Here is a 19,634-nt window from a genome sequence, read left to right as displayed (position 1 = left end):
CACTGTGTTGCGTAGTGACTAAATTCACCACACCTGAAGCATTTGATCTTCGAAACATCTTTCTTCTTGCTTCTCATCTTTGTCCTTCTTCCTGAGAGGACACTGTGTTGCGTAGTGACTGAATTCACCACACCTGAAGCATTTGATCTTCGAAACATCTTTCTTCTTCTTCCGTTGCTCCTGCTGCCCCTTGGGTGCGAGGCGTGCATTCTCTTCCTCCTCCTTAGGCTTCGACCCACTATTGTTGCTTCTGTCAAGTTTATTGACCAAGTCTCTCCTCAACTTCTCTTGCTTAAGAGCTGCCCACATTTCATCCCAATTTGGCAAAGACGCCCTGCCCAAGATGCTCTGAACAAAGACTTGCCACTCCTCAGATACTGAATTTAGGGCCAGTCTTACCATCTCAGAACCTTGAGGTGTTGACCCCACAGTTGTCAACTCATCTCGGGTCTCTTGAAGCATAGAGAGGAATGGATCAATGCGTTCCCCCTTCTACATCTGCATAGATCTCATTTTCTTCTCCAAGTACATCTTTTGCTACTCAGAAGATCCTTGATATAGCGTCAACAATGCATCCCACATCTCCTTGGCAGTGTTTCTGTCAGCGATGTGATAGACTATATGATCCTTTACTCCATCGAGGATCATTCTCTTTGTCTTCTCCATTTCTCCCTTGAAATTTTTGAGCGGATCTGGATCCGCAGGCTCAGTTACCACGCTGTCAACGTAGACTTTGAGAAAATGCTCATCCAGAAGGCATGACATCCTTGTCTTCTAGATCACATAGTTGGATGCCCCATCCAACCTATCTTGATCTCTTAGTCCTGGCTGCAATCTCTGCCAAACGAAATGTCGAATGACCTCCTCTCTCTTGCTACTGCACAACAAATGAGACTTCGAATTCCCTAGCTAGGAATTCTCTAAGGAAGAAATTCCCTCAAGTGTCTCTCTTCTTCCTTTTGACGTCTTTCTGCCCAGCAACTGCCTACAGTAAAACTGCGTCCGACTAGAAACTACCTCTTCGTTGATGTTGTTGCATTGCTCCCTCAGGCACTCGCAAAATTCGATCTAGAAGTCTTACCTCTGTGTCGACTCACTCAGAGAGAAACCTTCCTCAAAAATATTTTCCCTCCTGGCCTGGACTACGCAATCCCTTTGGGGATTCGATTTGTTGCCTACGCAACACTTCGACCCTCCTTTTCAATGTTGGGTTCTTTCGGGTCTACTCTCTTGCTTCACCAACAACTCTGATACCATGTCAAAATTTGGATGTCCAAATTTCTACTGCAGCGACTAATTAAGTTTCTCCTACTTGTTAATTTCTGAATCAAGTTACTTATTGTTTCCTGCAATAAATATCGAAACTAATACATTGTATTCTACACAATTTAAATTATTAGTGGAAACAAGAAACTGAACAAGAAAGAGATACAACACATCTATACAGTTATTTTTGGACAAATATCCCCTAAAAAACCCAATGCGTGAAAACCGGTGCAGCAGCTCTAAGGGTTTTATTATTATGCAGTAGTAATTTATGAATACAACCTCTGGATGCCTTCCCGGTAATCCAGTTACAGGGAATATCACTAACAAAGAGATAAGTGAGGTTACCTCACACTATCATTAGAAATCCTGATTCAGCCACTGAATGAACTACCTTAGCTGCCTCTGCACAATCACTGTGTCAACCCAGCGTTACACCCTCTAGGGACTGCATCACTCCTCCCGGTTGATCGATTTGCCTCTAAGATTCTGACTTCTGCTCTCCCAGTCTCACACCCCAGCTTCCAGCTGTAGAAATCGATCTCCTCAGCAAATTTTTGGACTTCTTCAAGGCTTTGTGCTACCTCTGCGTCAACCTACGCTGCCTCTGTGTGGCCCTGCGTGGCTCTGCGTTAGCCTCTCTGGCTCTGCGTTGCCTCTACTGGATCTCTCTCTCTTCTCTGCTGAGTATTCTCCGACAGGGAAAGATCTCCCTTCGGATACTATCCCTACCCCTCACTGTAAAAGATCACTATCGAAAATTTCTTCGACAGCTGCTCTTCTTCAGAAAATCGAACTTCTGATCTCCCCTCTGTGTATATTCTCCAAGTGCCCCTCAAGCCTATTCTTTTATCTTTTTGTTGGACAACCAAAAGCCCAGATTAACTTCTAACCAATGGCTTAGATCATTTTGGCTTGATCCTCGTCTTCTTCTAGAAGGTACACCCATAGTTTAGATTAATACCCATTAATTATTTTAATTTCCTAAGTTTAGACTTAGGGTCCCATTAAAAATAATTAATTATTTTAATAAAACTGTCTCTGGGTGGAATTTTCCATAACGATTTCTGGGTATTGGAGATTGCATGTGTCTACGCCTACCTGCAAATTTTGAGACTTAGAGCACACCTGATGCTACCAGAAATCAACAGTGCCTTAACAAACTTTGTATGACAACAATTTTTGAAGGGCAGAGCAGAGTCTATCCTCTGCAGTCTTCTCCATGATCCTTGAGCAATTAGCAAGCTTTCCTAGCCAAGGAAAAATATAAAGAGAAAGATTATTAGCATATAATACAAACACATCTTGATAACAGAGGAAAACCAAACATAAAAGATAAGACAAGGAGTAAGATACTTATCTTTGGTAAAATGGTGAGGGCTCCCTCATAATCCAATCTTGATGGATACCTACAACTTTATAATTATAAAAGGTGTTCTAACAATACCTATTAGACCTACAAATTCTAGAGATCAAAACATAAATGAAAACAATTCAAAACTTAGAATAAAATATCAAGGGAGGATATGCGTAAGGGAGGACTTAGTAGTATAAGTCCTTGACTTCCAATTCTTCTCGAGTCTTGTTCATCTTTGGTGGTTCTTCATCAGCTGCATTTGCTTGATCCCTATTTCTTTTCTTATTTCTTGGATTCTGAGGACAATGACTCTGGTAATGTCCCAACTTATGACAATCGTAACATTCAACCTTGGATAGGTCCATTTTCTTCTTTGGTCCTTTGAACTTCTTGAAGGTTCCCTTTTTGTGATGAGCAGTGTAAGCATTCGAGGTGTTTTCTCCTTCATTCTCCCTTTCGTTGTTCACCATGGATATTATGGCTTCTTCTTGGCTACATGCATTCCATATTTGTTCAAATGTTGGCATATCCTTCCAACTGTTGAGTCTTGATGCAAAAGAACTCCAAGATTTAGGTAGTCCAAGAAGGGTAGTAATTACTAACTCCTTTTCCGGGACAATTTCATCTATTGTTTGGAGTTCCTCCCTGATTCTAGATATCCTTATGAGGTATGATGAAACAGTATCATCATTTATCATTTTGACAATTCTTAGTTCATTCTTGAGTCTTGCTATTGTCCAATGTTCTTGATTGTGAGTAACTTGGAGAGAGCCTCATACATTTCTTGAGCATAATTTATGTTAGATATGTATGGAATTAAGTTATCCTTTAATTCCGTCTACTATCAGATTCATAGCCATGATTTCAAGTTCTCTACACTTCACTTTATTTGCATTGCTTGATTCATCAGTAGGCTTCTTGACTCTTCCTTGAACAAGGTCTAATAAGACTTTATTCTTTTCAAGAATCAGAGCTATTCTCTTTTTCCAGAGCCTGTAGTTGAAAGCTCCTTCTAGTTTATTTTTTGCCTTCATTGAGTTTGTCATTGTTCATGTAAATGGTAGACTTATCCCCTTATATGATACTCTATAATGACCTTTCCTTGATTCTTTTCTTCAATAGATCTTTAGGCTGCCTTTTTGCTTCTTTCACCTTAGCTCTGATACCATCTTAGAAAATCAGAAAGGCATAAAAATTTTCTTATGTTGATAATTATTGTGATATTCTTATGTTCTTATTAACTTTCTTATGTTCTTCTATCTTTGATTCATCAAGCAATTATAAAAAGCAAAATATGAAGATTTGGGACACCAGCTTCAGCCTAACAACAATCCAGCATTTCGACTTCCCAGTAGCAGAATTTCAACCCCCAGCAGCAAAATTTTGGCCTCCCAATAATTGCAGAATTTCAGCCCCGTTCTAGTAGTACGTGCAGGAAAGAGAGAAAATTTCGACTTCTATGCTTGAAAGAGTCCTCCTTTGTTATCCTTCTTCCTCTTCTTCCTTGAATTTCGCACTTTTTCTGGCCCCAGAAGTTGCCAATCGAACTTGTTGTGAGTGAGTCCCAAATGAGGTCGAGTTGCTGCCTTTATATAGTGATTTTGCTACCCAATTTAGGCCAACTTGGTGGAAGAGGCCTAAATTGACCTATTTTACAATAAAATAAATTTGTTCTTTGACAAATAAATCCCAAGAAGGGTTCTTTACATTATGACATGGACAAGGACACTTGACACAAACCCTATAAGCCTACAATGGAGGCTTTGACCTAAAAGCAATTGACCCAAGCATAAAACCCATGCTTTCATAAGTCAATTTTAATAATAACAAAATTTTATTTTCTTTCTTTTGACAAGTACAATATATTGTGACTTGAATACATTTATGAAGACCAAACCTAGTTACATTCTTCAACATCAACTACTTGAAATCACCATATATTTATTGGAGACCTTAAACTTTCCGTTTTGCCAATCTGAGAATTGTTATTGGACTTCAAGGACAGATTGGCAATCCCAATAGCGAAACACCTCCCTCTGCTGGAAAGGAAAGAAGCTAAAGAGAGGGAAGTGAAGACCAAGGTGACAATGTGTGATACTACTATTTCACCCTAAACCTGCATCTTCCTGTTGGACTTGAATAGTTTTCTGAAGTGTAAATTTAGAAAGTAACAAATCAGCGCCATTGCCAAGGAAGTCAAGTTCCTTGCCAGGAATTTAAAAACTATGCTTCAAGACTATTGATGAGAGATTTCATCTCGCAACTCCATTGTAAGTAAGCTCTAGAAGGAGATACCCTATAAGAAGTTCCTCACTAAAGTTGATTACACCGCTGACCAAACTGGAAAGATATTATACGAGGCAGGTGAACAAATTAGCCCAAATATCACAAGTGCTTGGACCTTGGTGACTGAGGGCATCAAATCACAACAAAATCCATGGTCACTTAGAGGAAAAATTTGTACAAAGACTTGGACCTCACTGCTACTCAGAGTGCTCCTCATGTTCTACAAAATAAGTACAATAAATGGCTTCCCAAAGGTAATAATGTCATTTCAGTTGAAGCCCATGTGACAACATTGGAAGGAGAGCTTCATGAATTAAATGTTGAACATTTGGATGTTCTGTTGAAGTTATTTATGTTATCACTAGAAGATGCTAGAACTTGGTATAAAAAATTGGATGATGCTAGCATTAAAGACTGGGATGACTTCAAAAATGATTTCCCAATATATTGGGAGATAATGAAAGATGGCATGACGTTGTTAACAGAGCATCATAAGTGAAGAAAGAGAAGGAAACGGTGAAGGAGTTCATTCAAAGGTTTCACAAACTCATTCAAAAAATTACCAAGGGCATTGAAGCTCTAGGTAATGTTGTTCTTCTATGATGTCCCTTCTCAAACACATTTGTAACAGGGTGTCTCTACACATTTTTGCACAATTTTGGCTAAGGAAAAGAACCCAACATTTTCAACTTAGGTACTTAGGAGGAAATTCAACTTAATTTGGTTGCTAGTGGAAGGTGGGCGCCACCCAAGTGGGAATTCGAACTAGGCCATTCGAATGGCTTAGAGGGAATTCAAAATGTTGAATGGAGGGGCCCACATGAGGCAAGGAAGGCCCATGAAGATAAAAGGAGGAGGAAGCTCTCATTTGGATTCATTCATTCACCTTGCAAATCGAAATTACTTGACTATTTGCTTTGCTGCTTAGCTGAGTCAACTGGCTATTTAGCCACGAATCTCTCAAATGGGAGATTCAACCTTACATTCGAGCGACCTTGAGTGCCCGGCCTAGGAAGCCAGTTCCATCAGCGTTTCAGGAGATCCGGGAGTTTGTTACAGCACTACCATTCAGCCACACACAGGAAATGCATATTTCCGGGCCACCAGGAGAATACGCCGGAGGAGTTTGAGCCACAACAGATCAGTCATTTGCCAAGAGAGCTAGGGGATCTGAAGAACAACATTAGACCAGCATTTCTTGAGAGTTTTGGAGCCAACAACCCAGCAGTTCGAATTCCAAGCCTGGGGGACAGCATAGAGGGCCTATCCAGCATTTTCATGGGTCTTGGGGGCAAGTGCTACAGCCCGGAAACTCATCCGGGAAGTCGGGGAATTTGCAGTAGGGATCAGCCCAACTCTTTGGGACATTTTCCAAAAGGATTTACAGCCAGAATCCAACAGGCCAAGTTTTGCAGTTGTAGTTGAACTTGGGCTCCTTGGTGTTCGAATTTGAGAATTCTGAACCAGCTAAATTCCTTCGTGGGTTTTTTTGGGTTTAGGCCAAGGAGTCAGGAGCTCAAATCTCATAATTTTCTGAGCACAGGAAGTGGTGTTTCCAGCCATTCGAAGTCAGCAAAAAGGACAGTTTTCTGGTCAGCGCAGTGTAGATTGGTGCAGCAATTGCAGCAGCCATCAATTCAGTTATTACTCGCCTGCGGTTGGTCATGCTTGTCCATTGAGAGAAGCCCAAGTGCACCACTCTATTTTCTATTGTATTTTTCCCTCAAAGAAGTAATAAAATGGCTCAGCAATTCATTATTTCCAGCATTTCCATGGGTGCTTAGTATCTATTTCGTTTTTATATTTGTTAAATTGATTGTATGCTTGTATATCACTTGTATTCCTACTTAGGAACATTACAGTGGTATCAGAGCCTAGTTCTTGGCTCAGTTGTGTGGATTTTCTCCTATGAGAGAAGGGGACAAGCAAAACATCACATACAGAAGGCAGAGGTACCGGAGCAGAGAAAGAGAGTTGGAGATTACTCCAGACACGGAAGACAGAGGGAAAGCAGTGGTAGAAAAGGAGGACACGGTGGACCCCAAGAGTAGGGAAGAGATGGCTTTTGACAACCTCCTGAGGGCCTTCAATGACTTTGCCAAGGGCCAGAAAGAGATATTGGGGGAGATTAAGCTGCATAACAGAGAGAGGACCACTCCTAGAGGGTTTCTATTTGGGGAAACTTCTGGAACCTCCTAGCCATTCGATCACCCCTCACCAACAACACAACACCCATCGGCTAGTGGGCCAACTCGAGCCACACTACCCTCTTTCGTACCAGTGGCACAAATCAAACCAACAAGGGGTGAAGACCCCACATAGATGGGAGATCATTTCAGAGAGTGGCAATCTATGGATGCAGACTTCAGGGAAGCACTCTCTTTCAGAGATTTCTGTAAGCTCAAGCAGAGTGAGAAGAACAAGGGCTATGGAGGACAGGGTACACAGAGCTATGAGCTGCAAAGGACCATAGGGAGGATGTACTTCCCTACTTTCGATGGCACTGCCAAGTGCACTGCTAGGGCTTGGGTTGAGAAGATGGACACCTACTTCCAGCTCAACCAGATGACTGAACAGGAAGCCATCAAGATGGCCACGCTGCACATGGAAGGGGAAGCCCATGACTGGTGGTTTCATGGCTTGGCCACCCTAGGGCATGCCAACGTGGCTTCTTATGAGGATTTCACCAGGAGGGTGGTGGAACATTTTGACCAAAGAGATCCGAAGGCCCATTTCAGGGAGTTGACCCAACTGCGCCAAACAGGCAACCCGGAGCAGTACATCTCAGAGTTTCTGCGAGTGTCAGTGATGGTTCCGGATCTATCAGAGGCTCGAAGGGTATACACCTTCATTGAGGGCTTACTTGAACCCCAGCGTGGACTGGTAAAGTCACGCAAACCTTCCATAGTGCAGGAGGCAATTTTGTGCACCAGAGATCTATATGGGGCCATTCCCAAGACTAGAGTGCCTTTCCCTGCACGAAACCCTTTCCCACAGAAGGGACATGAGACTAGACCTCCACCACAGAGGACCACACAGGGGCGGGGGCAACTAGATGATAAGACACGGAAAGACCTCAGGAGGAGGAAATTGTGCTTCACATGCAGCGAGCCCTAGGCACCAAGCCATTGGTGCACTGCCGGCAAAGCACATTATATTGAGGTCTTTTCAGAGAGTGACCAAGAGGACGAGATGGAGCAAGAGTGTGGTGTGGGAGATGGTGAGAGTCCGACAGATAGAGGGCCACCACCACCACCTCCACAGGGAGGGGCATCCTTTGCCCCATTTGGGGGAGTCCTTGCTTCCTTGTGCGGGGTCCCCAAATTCTTGACATTGAGGATCAGAGGCACCATACATGGGCAGCAGGTGTCAGTCCTAGTTGACCGTGGGGCTACCCACAACTTCATAGATGCCCAGTTGGTTCAGATGAAGGGCCTCACCACGACTGAGTTTGAGGACTTTTCAGTCCTAGTACCAAGTGACCATACCATGCAGTGAAGTCAGTATGTGCCTGCTTTGACAGTAGTTATGGGGAGCTACTCGACGACGGACCACATCTTTGTGGTCGATGTGCTAGGCACCAACGTGGTGATGGGTGTCCAATGGTTGTACTCCCTTGGGCGAGTCACTATAGATTGGAAGAAACTAGAGATGGAGTTTATCAGGCCGAATGGCAAACCAGTAGTTCTCAAAGGCATGCATTCCTATCCACCTCAGACAGTCTCGGCCCACAAGATGGAGGCAGATCTGCGACATGGGGACATTGCATGGGCAGTGGAGCTGAGGATTTTAGAGGTTGGGGGACAGGCCCAGCCACCACCACCAGACATACAGGCCTTCTGGACAAATATGCAATGGTGTTTGGGGACATTCCATCAGGGCAGCCACCAGACAAGGGATTTGAGCACACTATTTAGTCGGAGCCAAGTGTGCAAGCGGTGATCACAACCCCCTAAGGTCTATAAGGATGAGATAGAAAGGGCCATTCAGGAGTTGTTGGCATTGGGCCATATCAGGCCAAGTTCCAATCCCTTCGCTTCTTCAGTAGTACTGGTGAAGAAGAAGGATGGGACCTTACGCATGTGTATGGACTACTGGGCCCTCAACCGGAAGACATTGAAGAACATGTACCCCATCCCCCGCATAGATGAATTGATGGATGAGCTTAAAGGAGCCAAGTACTTCTCTAAGATCGATCTACGTTCAGGGTACCACCAGATCAAGGTGAGGGATCAGGATATCCCTAAGACAGCTTTCCGGTGTCACTATGGGCACTTCAAGTTCCTGGTCATGCCATTTGGGTTGACCAAAGCTTCGGCCACTTTCTAATCATGCACGAACCATGTCTTCCGGGAACAGTTGAGGAGGTTTGTGTTGGTTTTCTTCGATGATATTCTGATTTACAGCCGGATGTGGGAGGAGCATCTCTAGCACTTGGAGGAGGTACTACATACTTTGGAGGAGCAACAGTTTTATGCCAAACTATTCAAGTGCGAGTTTGGCTTGACAGAGATGCTCTACCTAGGGCATATCATTAGTGTTGATGGGGTGAAGGTCCATGAGGAGAAGATACAGGCCATCCGGGACTAGCCGATACCACAAGATGTGACAGGGCCGAGGGGTTTCTTAGGCATTTGCACCTACTAAAAGAAGTTTGTCAAGTGATTTTCACAGTTGACAGCACCCTTGACCGATTTGACCAAGAGGGGCTTTCGCATGGACTTATGGAGCACAGGTAGCCTTTGATCACCTCATGGAGGTGATGAGCAGTTGCTCGGTCTTGGCACTTCCAGATTTTTCCCAACCCTTCACCGTGGAGTGTGATGCATCTGGGGAGGGAGTTGGAGCAGTTTTATCACAGGATGGGCATCCCATTGCTTTCGAGAGTCGGAAGCTCCTACCACATGAGCGGTCATATTCCATATATGACAAAGAGATGTTGGCCATCATGCATGCATTGGCCAAATTTCGACAGTACTTGGTAGGCAACAGGTTTCGGGTGAAGATTGATCACAACAATCTTCGTCACTTCATGGGGCAGCAGGGCCTCAATGACAGGCAGCAGAGATGGGTCAGCAAGGTGCAGGCCTATGACTTCGATATAGAGTATGTGTGTGGAAAGCACAATATGGTGGTCGATGCTCTATCTCGAAGACCAGTTGCTCTATCACTCATGAGCATCTGCCATGATTGGAAGGCTCTGGAGTACTCCAGGGACAGGAAGGCATGCGAGATCTTGGAGGGTACCCACGGAGATGAGTGCTACCGAGTGATGGATGAGGTCATCTATTACAAGGGGCTCGGTGTGAGTGACAGGGACAGCAAGTTCATGGAAGGTTTTTGGCAGAAGCTTTTCAGATTGGTCGAGACCGAGCTCACTCCTAGCACGAGCTACCACCCCCAGACAAATGGCCAGACAAAGAGAGTTAATCAGTGGCTGGAGGGGTTTTTGAGGAACTACGTGACAGCAGAGGGCTTGGATTCAGTGGTTGCATTTGGGCGAGTACTGCTACAACATCACCCACCACATGTCCATTGCTATGACTCCTTTACGTGTTTTGTATGGATATGATGCATTATCTTTTGCTAATGATGTTTTTGGAGACAGTGAAGCCCCAAAGACCAAAGATTGGATCCAAGAGAGCCAAGACATCCTCAAGGCTCTCAAGGATAACTTGGTGACAGCACAAAACTAGCAGAAGGTGTACGTAGACCCGCACCGGATAGAGAGGCATTTCGAGGAGGGGAACTTGGTGTACCTCCAGCTACAGCCCTACAGGCAGTCCACACCGAAGCAGAAGGGGGCCGAGAAGCTACAACCCCACTTCTATGGGCCATACCAAGTGATCAGACGAGTTGGGGAGGTGGCCTATGAGCTGGAGCTGCCTCCGGGGAGCAGGATTCACAATGTATTTCATGTCTCATGCCTTAAAAAGGTGTTGGGGCAACAAGTGACAGCACCAGCAGAGTTACCCCCACTTGATGATGAGGGCCACTTGTTTTTGGAGCCTAAGACCATCTTGGAGAGGAGAGAGAGGAAGTCGAGGAGCAGGACCATCAGGGAGTTCTTGGTATGCTGGAAGAACTTGTCAAATGAGGATGCCACATTGTAGGGTGAGCACATTTTGGAGCACCCAGCTCTGAGGTTGCTTAAGGGCACGCAACATTTGGGAGGGGAGGATTGTCATGTCCCTTCTCAAACACATTTGTAACATGTTATCTCTACACATTTTGCACAATTTTGGCTAAGGAAAAGAACCCAGCATTTTCGACTTAGGGACTTAGGAGGAAATTTGACTTAATTTGGTTGCTAGTGGAAGGTGGGGGCCACCCACGTGGGAATTCGAACTAGGCCATTCGAATGGCTTGGAGGGAATTCGAAATGTTGAATGGAGGGGCCCACATGAGGCAAGGAAGGCCCACGAAGATAAAAGGAGGAAGCTCTCATTTGGATTCATTCATTCACCTTGAAAATCGAAATTACTAGACTGTTCGCTCTGCTGCTTAGCCGAGTCAACTGGTTGTTTAGCCACGAAACTCTCAAGCAGGAGATTCAACCTTACCTTCGAGGGACCTTGAGTGCTTGCCCTAAGAAGGCAGTTCCATCAACGTTTTAGGAGATCCAGGAGTTTGTTACAGCACTACCATTCAGTCACACACAGGAAATGTGTATTTCTGGGCCACCAGGAGAATATGAAGGAGTTTGAGCCACAACGGATCATTCATATTGTTCGGGAGAGCTAAGGCATCTGAAGGACAACATTAGGCCAACATTTCTTAAGAGTTTTGGAGCCAACAACCTAGCAGTTCGAATTCTAGGCGTTGGGGGCAGCGCAAAGGGCCAATCCAGCATTTTCGTGGGTCTTGGGGGCAAGTGCTACAGCGCAGAAACTCATCCGGGAAGTCAGGGAATTTGCACTAGGGATCAGCCCATCTCTTTGGGACATTTTCCAAGAGGATTTACAGCCAGAATCCAGCAAGCCGAATTTTGCAGTTGTAGTTGAAGTTGGGCTCCTTGGGGGTCGAATGTGAGAAGTCTGAACCAACTAAATTCCTTTGTGGTTTTTCTGGGTTTAGGCCAAGGAGTCAAGAGCTCGAATCTCATAATTTTCTGAGCACGGGAAGTGGTGTTTCTAGCCGTTCGAAGTTTCTGGGCAGCGCAGTGCAGATTGGTGCAGCAGTTGCAGTAGCCATCAGTTCAGCTATTGCTCACCTGGGGTTGGTAATGCTTGTCCATTGAGACAAGCCCAAGTGCACCACTCTATTTTCTATTGTATTTTGCCCTTAAAGAAGTAATAAAAAGGCTCAACAGTTCATTATTTCCAGCATTTCCATGGGTGCTTAGTATCTATTTCGTTTTTATATTTGTTGAACTAATTGTATGCTCGTATATCACTTGTATTCCTACTTAGGAACATTACATCTTCTTTATTATGCCAATGCCTTTGAGGCAAATTTTGGTTTCTTGCTCAAAGACAAAGCCCCCAAGGACTTGAAAAAACCCCAATAAATGGCTACGAAAATCAAGGAAAATGTTGTAGCTTCAAGTAAAGTAGATTTGTTTAACTATTCAAAGACATTAAACTCTAATGCTTAAGTGAAGCCAAGGAATGTGAATTCTAATGATCCAACACTAGACATGATAACTTAATTAATCGAAGAGATGGTAAAAATGACTACATCTTCCAGATTATGGGAAACCAAATGATTCAGTTGAAAGAATGATTCAGTTGAAAGAGTGCAATGAAGTCAAATGCAGCCAGGCGTAATTTTCAACCTAGAAGAAATGTTCAGTTTGATAGAAATCTAAGAATTGAAAACCCAAAGCCTCCAATGCACTTGGAACCCACAAATGGGGTTTAGGATGAAGATTTTGTATCGGTGACTTCCTATAAAGTAGGAATCGCTAAAAATGGGGTCTAAGAACATAGGCATAAAGGGCCTCCCACTCAAGCGAAGAAGCAAGGAAGAAGAGAGAAGGTAATAGGGTTGTTCTAAAGCCTATTACAGTACATGGGAAGAGGAGGAGGCTGTCTCTGTTGTTAGAACAGCCCTCCCATTACAGTCATACAAGTTCGTAGGTTGGTGAAGAGAAGGAAGGGATCATCATAAGGAAAGAGTCTCATCCAAGGTATCTCTTCTAGAGCAAGTGCAACAAGATCTAACAACAGTTGGAAGGAGGATGTAGTGCGGGGAAAAGAAGTGCCGGGGAACAAAGTGCAGAAAGAAGGAAGGACTTGACTTGTGCTTGGAGGACATTCTAGTCAAGGGTCTAGGGTTTAGCAGTGATCAATAAGAAGTTTCAATAAGAGAAACTTACTAAAGGGTTTTCCTCTCAAGAAAAAAGAGGTTTTGGCCCTGGCAGAGAGCCAACATCTTGTGTTCTTGTTCTTATGTTTTTGGTAGCAATTTGATGAAGTACACACACATGCATTAATAAGAAGAAGAAGAAGATTAAGCTAACAAGAAAAGTAAAAAGACTCCACAAATTGTTATCAAGTCAAACCTAACAAGAAAAGTAAAAAGACACCACAAACTGTTATCAAGTCAAGAAGAATCACACTACACCTAATTGCCCTTGATTCTTCAACAATTATGCCAACTTTGTTGTAAATGTATGTATTTTTTCCTATTTAATGGAGCACATTCATTCACAACAAAGCTTAAAGAGAGGCACACTCTTAAAAGTTTATTTTCTAGCTTGGTCATATCTTTGACCTGCTAATATCCAATCTTCAACCAAAACACACAGGAACAAATTCATATGTATCAATGTCATTAAAACATGCTTCAGATCATTTCTGGAATGGAACATAACATTTCCCAGATTTCACAATAAAAGTTAATTCAACACACTAAAGGAAGAGCTGCCTACTACAAACTTAAAGGAAAACACATTCCCCGTGCAACCATAAGTAAAAGGTGCATTTCAGGTTTACACAATTTTGCTCTATAGGAGAAACGGAGATTATTTTATAAGAGGCTGTGTCACTGACAAAATTAGATAGAATAGTAGTCAAGCAACTGCACGCATGTTCAACATAAATATAAGAAGACAGCGAAATGTAAGATAGACATCACGTTTCCAGAAAATTAGAGGGCACAAGCTTGCTTAAACCTTGTATGACAGGAAAAACTAAAATAAGTCCAAGTCAAGTGAACTCACTGTCCATCTGTTCGACTGCAGCCATTCTCTTCAATAATAGGAGAAAACTGAGAAGATCCCAATTGATTACTTCTGGTACTCATATATGTCAACTTCCCTTGATTGCTGCAACTACTGCTAGAACTAGAAGAAACAGACTTCCTCGGAGAGAAACTACTGTTTCTGATTTGTCTATCATGCGAACTTTGCTGATCATTTCCTGTCAGCTGCTTGCACTTTCTATTGACATAGTGCAGATCATCATCAAAAGCATTGGCTCTAATACCTGCAGTATTATTGTCATCTGGCTGACGACGTGAATAATGAAAGCATGAGCTTCCTCTTAACAATGGTAAGAATTTCTTCCAATAGAGAGGAAAATGAAAGCACAAAGAAGGAACATGAACTAAGTGAGCATTCTGTAGATTGTTATCCAAACATGATCAAGCAAAAATGTGATTGAGCAGTCACCTTTAATTGCCTCTGATGTCTAGCAGCCCAATTAGACTGGAGTGGTGTATGCCTCTGATAATCAGAAGTTGAAAGATGTGAATTGAAGTTCTTTATGTTTTCTGCAAGAAACTAGGCAATGACATTTATATCATCCAGAGAACCATATCAATATTTACACATATAAGTCACTTTAAAGAAACAAATACAGCAAAAAGCACAATGCAATAGAAAGAATGTGTGTAAGTGCATTGGCACTAGGCCCCATGATAATTAGATACGCATATCCAATTTATCAATCAAAAGAATGTATTAAGAAAATCATGAAATCAGGATATACTCAACTGGAATGCCAATCAACAAGTGTACTGTGTTGGAATACATACATAAGGCCCCAGATGATTAGATATGGATGTGCAGTTCATGGAATCAAATGATGTATGAACATGACTGGAATGTATTGACAAACTTGTTCGAATATCTTGGATGGTATGTCTAACTGGTATATCTATGGCTACAATATTACAGAATGTTATGCAGGAAAAGTGATCTCTCTGATTTATTGTCACCCTAAAAATCAGGGTGATGACGAATTATCTGTAGCTTGGTTTCAACAGTAAATTTAAAATTTAAACCAAAAAAAATTGCTAAAAACTAAATTGGTTCTTTTGGTTTCGAAATTTGACCGAAAAAAGGTAAAAAGTTGTTGATATGGCTTTTTAGGGCGGGAATTAAATTCCCAGTACTCCTGTTTCTGTGATGCAACTCCCTGACCCATGATGTACTTATTTCTTCCGCGAGGTAACATAAACAGCATTTCAAAGAAAACAAAAAGTTGCTGAAACTCTCACCAGAGTTCAAACATCTTTCAGCTTTCAAAGGGCTTCTCCCTTCAGAAATAAACTGCAACCAAAATAGTTCACGTTATAAATCCAGGTAAATATGCTAAAAAGTAAGAACGTCCTCTCTGTATCACAGATAAGCTTCTATAACCTGGGGGATATATCAGTCCCATTAGGAGGGGAAGAAAACCATAGCCATAATTAAGCAAAAGAAAGGGAAAATAATTGGCTACAGTAGAACAAATATAATATCCCAGTCTAATTCCTTTTAAACTTGAGACAAAATCAACTCAAGTACTTATTATCTGTAATTTTATCCTTTATTCGGGTTCAGAATGAGAGATTTTCCAATGAAACACCTGACACAGAACTTACGAATCACACAACATAAAGAATTCAGAATTTTCAAACGGGCACATGAATATCCCAGGCTTCACTAGATAATTCAATGCATTTTGGTCTAAGGTATGTTGGTCATGGAGAGTTGGTGCTGCATTGATTTACAGATTGCAGGTAATGCTATTGGCAGGAGGAGCACTTAAGAATATTGCTTCAGATTGGCTTTCAGGATGGTTTCCTGGCTCAACAAAAAGCAAGTTTCAGTGACATTTAGCTCAGCAAAGGTGGAATACCTGGTAGCCAACTCTACTAGTGAATCCATCTAGCTTCGCAAGTTATTAGTGGAGTTGACAAATCAAACTTGGACACTACCATGATTTAATGTTATGCATCAATGACCCAAAATTCAAATAACACAAAAATAGAAAGAGAAGAAACTCCATGCCTTGAAGATCGAATGGGAAGACTCTTCAAAAGGGCAACCACCTTTTACAATATAACAAATGCACAACATGAGACGATCTTTAAACTAGGTCTCTTTGATATATATAAGAGACAAAAGGTACAATCACAATTAAAAGGTATGGTCAACCATTAAGGGACTAGTTGCCCAACAAGGACAACACTAATATAACAATAGAAATGTGTTAACTCAACATCTAGCACTTAAAATGCCCCTCTCTGTTAAACAAGTGTTACCCTCAACACTTGATTAGTCGTGGATGTTTTTACATGAAGAACTCATCTTCCCATGTCGCCTCTTCTACTAGTAGGTTATTCCACTTGATGAGGTACTCAGTAATTGCCGACTCCATAGTTGCTTGATCTGTATTTCAAGGATTGTTTCTGGTTCGAGTATGATTTTCCCTTCATTAATCTCTAGTAAAATAGTCTACACTGGGATCTTATAATAAATTACCTTCTTTGAGCAAGAAACATGGAAGACTGGATGAAAACATGAAGATGGAGTCAACTCAAATTTGTCAGCCATACTTTCAATTTTCTGCAACATTTTATAGGGACCACAGTAGTTGGGTGCTAATTTATTGTCCTTTTGTTGCTTGAGGGACATCTGTTTGTATGGTTGGAGCCTCAAAAATACCCAATCTTGTACTTCAAAGTCCCTTTTGCTACAATGTTGATCTACTTGTGTTTCATACTATTTTGTGCTATAACCAATTTGTCCTTCAATAATTGGATAACCTCTCGTTAGTGCTCTATGTGGTTCTCCACTGCTTAAACCTTTGCTTTCCCTCTCGAAGGTAATATGATAAATGGAAGATAATAGCCATACAGTGTCATAGAGACATTTTTTATGAAGCATGGAAGGATATGTTGTACCACCAATCTTCGAAGGGAAACCACTTAACCCAATGTGTCTATCTATCAAATGCAAAGAAACAAAGATACCCTTCCAAACATTTATTGACAATCTCTGTTTGCCCATCGAATTGAGGATGGTCAGAGAAGTTGTGAGCCAATTAATTATCCAAACAAGAAAATAATTTAATCCAAAAATTACCGACAAAAATTGGATCTCTATCTCTTGCTATAATCTTGGGGATTACATGTAGCTTCCGAATTATTTCCATGAATGTTGCAGTTATTGTACTTGCTTTAAAAGGATGCAAAAGAGAGCAAAATTAGGCCTCATTTTCAACAATAGCAGCACCACTCCACGCCATAACGATGACTAGAAAGAGTTCCAATGGGGAATGGATCGACAAAAGGCCTTTGAGGAGTTAAAGAAGAAAATCAATCAAACATCGATTCTTGCATTACCAAACTTGGAGAGACCCTTTGAAGTGGAGACAAATGTGAGTGGGTATGCTATGAGAGCGGTCTTGATGTAAGAACAAAGGCTTGTATGCTACCGTTTTGAAGTGATTCATGGGGCAGTTCTCAACTACCCTGCATATGACAAGGAGCTCTATGCCCTAGTACAAGCTATAAAAAAGTGGAAAAAGTTAAAAACTATCCGATGGGAAAGGCGACAGTAATCCACATAGATGACTAGCTGCTATGGTACCTGCAGGCCCAAAGTAAGTTACAACGTACCAAGCATTACAAGAAGGGCAACACAAACAAGTTGACCAACATGCTTTCAAGGCCACCCACAACAAAGATCGCAGCTTTGGGAACTCTCGTGCACATGAAGCCTTTCACCCATGATGCATACAAAGAGGCATATACAGAGGATGAAATTTCAAGGAGGCGTTTCAGCAGTTATAGAGCCAAAGTCGTGCACAATGTTGACAACACAATTAATTATCATATGCAGAATGGGTTACTCTACAAGCTGAACAAGTTACGTGTTCCTAAAGGTGAGCGGTTTCAGCTAATAAGGCTCACACCTCCAAGGTTACAGGGCATTTTGGTGTAGGGAAGACAGTGACCAACTTACAAAGGTATGTGTATGGGCCCAAGATGCAAGAAGATGTAGCAAGGTTCATAAGAGAATGTATACTTTGTTGTACCAGCAAGCCTAATAACAAGAAACAGGGTCTATACCATCCCTTACCCGTACGTATTCGTCATTGGAAAAGCATTTCCATGGACTTTGTGGGAGGTTTACCAACATCCAGAAAGGGACATGACTACCTATTCATGGTAGTTAATAAGTTCAGCAAGATGTGCTTTCTCATGCCCTGTAAAAATACCATCAGCAAGCAAGAAGCAGCAAACTTCTTTGCACAAGTCTGGGTGCCCTTCAAGATACCAAGGAGCATCGTTTCAAACATGGACACAGGATTTTTTAGTGCATTTTGGACTATGGGAGAAGATGAACACAAAGTTGGAAGAGGTCTACAACATTCTATCATGGGCAAACAAAAGTAGTCAACAAGACTTTCGTGCAGCTTTTGACGAGTTACAATCAGAAGCATCTGAAGACTTGGGATAAAAAACTGGTATATATATAGCACTTTTATAACAACGCAATCCACACTTCTACACATAAGTCCCCATTTGAAACTTGCTTTGGATATTTGCAACCTTTACCTTTAGATGTTGCATATAGGCAGCAAGGAGTGAGGGAGGATCTCACATGAGATGCTTTAAGGGCAAAGAAATTCATGGAGAAGATTAAGCAAATCCATATACAAGTACAAGAGACACTAAAGAAGTCACAGGGAAAGTACAAGGCCACACATAATCAACACAAAACAGAGAAGCTAATCAAGGTAGGAGATAAAGTATGGTTACAGTTGAACAAGGAGAGGCTACAGGATCCTAATAAGAAAATCGAGGCGCTGCGATATGGTCCCTTCAAGATACTGTAAAAGGTGGGAGATAATGCCTATAGACTTAGTCTACCCTGATACATGTGCATTGACTCAATAGTGAATGTGGAAAATTTGAAACTCTATGAGCCTTCTATGTTGGATCAATAAGAGAAGCAAGCACTACTTTCTCCAGAGGATTTAGCACCAGATGCTCAAGTAGAGTTGATAGAGGATATAGTTTTGGAGAAGAGGTATAGAACTACAAGACAGGTGCAACGTGACCTTTGGCAAATTGGGTTGAAACGATAACTTCCAGGCAAGGCCAAATGTACTTCAAGAAGAAGGTAGAGGAAAAAAATCCTCACCTCATTTAGTAAAAGCTTTTGGGGACCAAAAGCCTCCCAAAATGGGGAGGTACAATCTGGGTTCGATCATTATATTGTTTGTCATCCATCTCGATGCTTTTAGGGTGGAAAAATCATAGAAATCATCTTACAAGAGCAGTTTTAGCAATGGGACACAATTTGGAGAATTGGGGTCATAAACCTTTCAGGGCTATTTTGAAGCCTCAAATGATGCTTTTGGGGGTTGAAACTTTATAACATAAGCATTGCACCCCTTGGCACTATTCTACACTCAAAGAACCTTCCAACAATGCAAGAATCGCATCAATCGAAGTTCAGACACAAGAGTTATGCCTCCCGAAAGTTGACCTATTGTGTTTA

At 42.0% G+C, this 19,634-nt stretch overlaps 1 protein-coding gene across 9 annotated transcripts in view; it reads right to left on the bottom strand.

Annotated features, from left to right (window-relative positions):
• Window positions 1–19,634, bottom strand: part of LOC149141933 (uncharacterized) — a 446,950-nt gene that overhangs the window by 374,991 nt on the left and 52,325 nt on the right. For 7 of the 9 annotated variants that reach the window (XM_089446268.1, XM_089446276.1, XM_089446274.1 and 4 more), the window contains exons 2-4: window positions 15,356–15,407; window positions 14,526–14,626; window positions 14,076–14,362 (exon numbers count right to left, since the gene is read on the bottom strand). In XM_089446268.1, coding sequence (XP_089302394.1) covers window positions 14,076–14,362; window positions 14,526–14,626; window positions 15,356–15,407 — 440 coding nt within the window. Of the gene's footprint in view, window positions 1–14,075; window positions 14,363–14,525; window positions 14,637–15,355; window positions 15,408–19,634 lie in introns of all 9 variants that reach the window. The other 2 variants (XM_089446273.1, XM_089446270.1) reach the window with 2 other exon arrangements.

Source organism: Pinus tabuliformis, chromosome X (assembly GCF_031772625.1).
Source record: "Pinus tabuliformis cultivar Carrire ecotype Pingquan chromosome X, CPIR1, whole genome shotgun sequence".
In the NCBI taxonomy this organism is placed as follows: domain Eukaryota; kingdom Viridiplantae; phylum Streptophyta; class Pinopsida; order Pinales; family Pinaceae; genus Pinus; species Pinus tabuliformis.
This window is presented reverse-complemented; position numbering and strand designations above follow the sequence as displayed.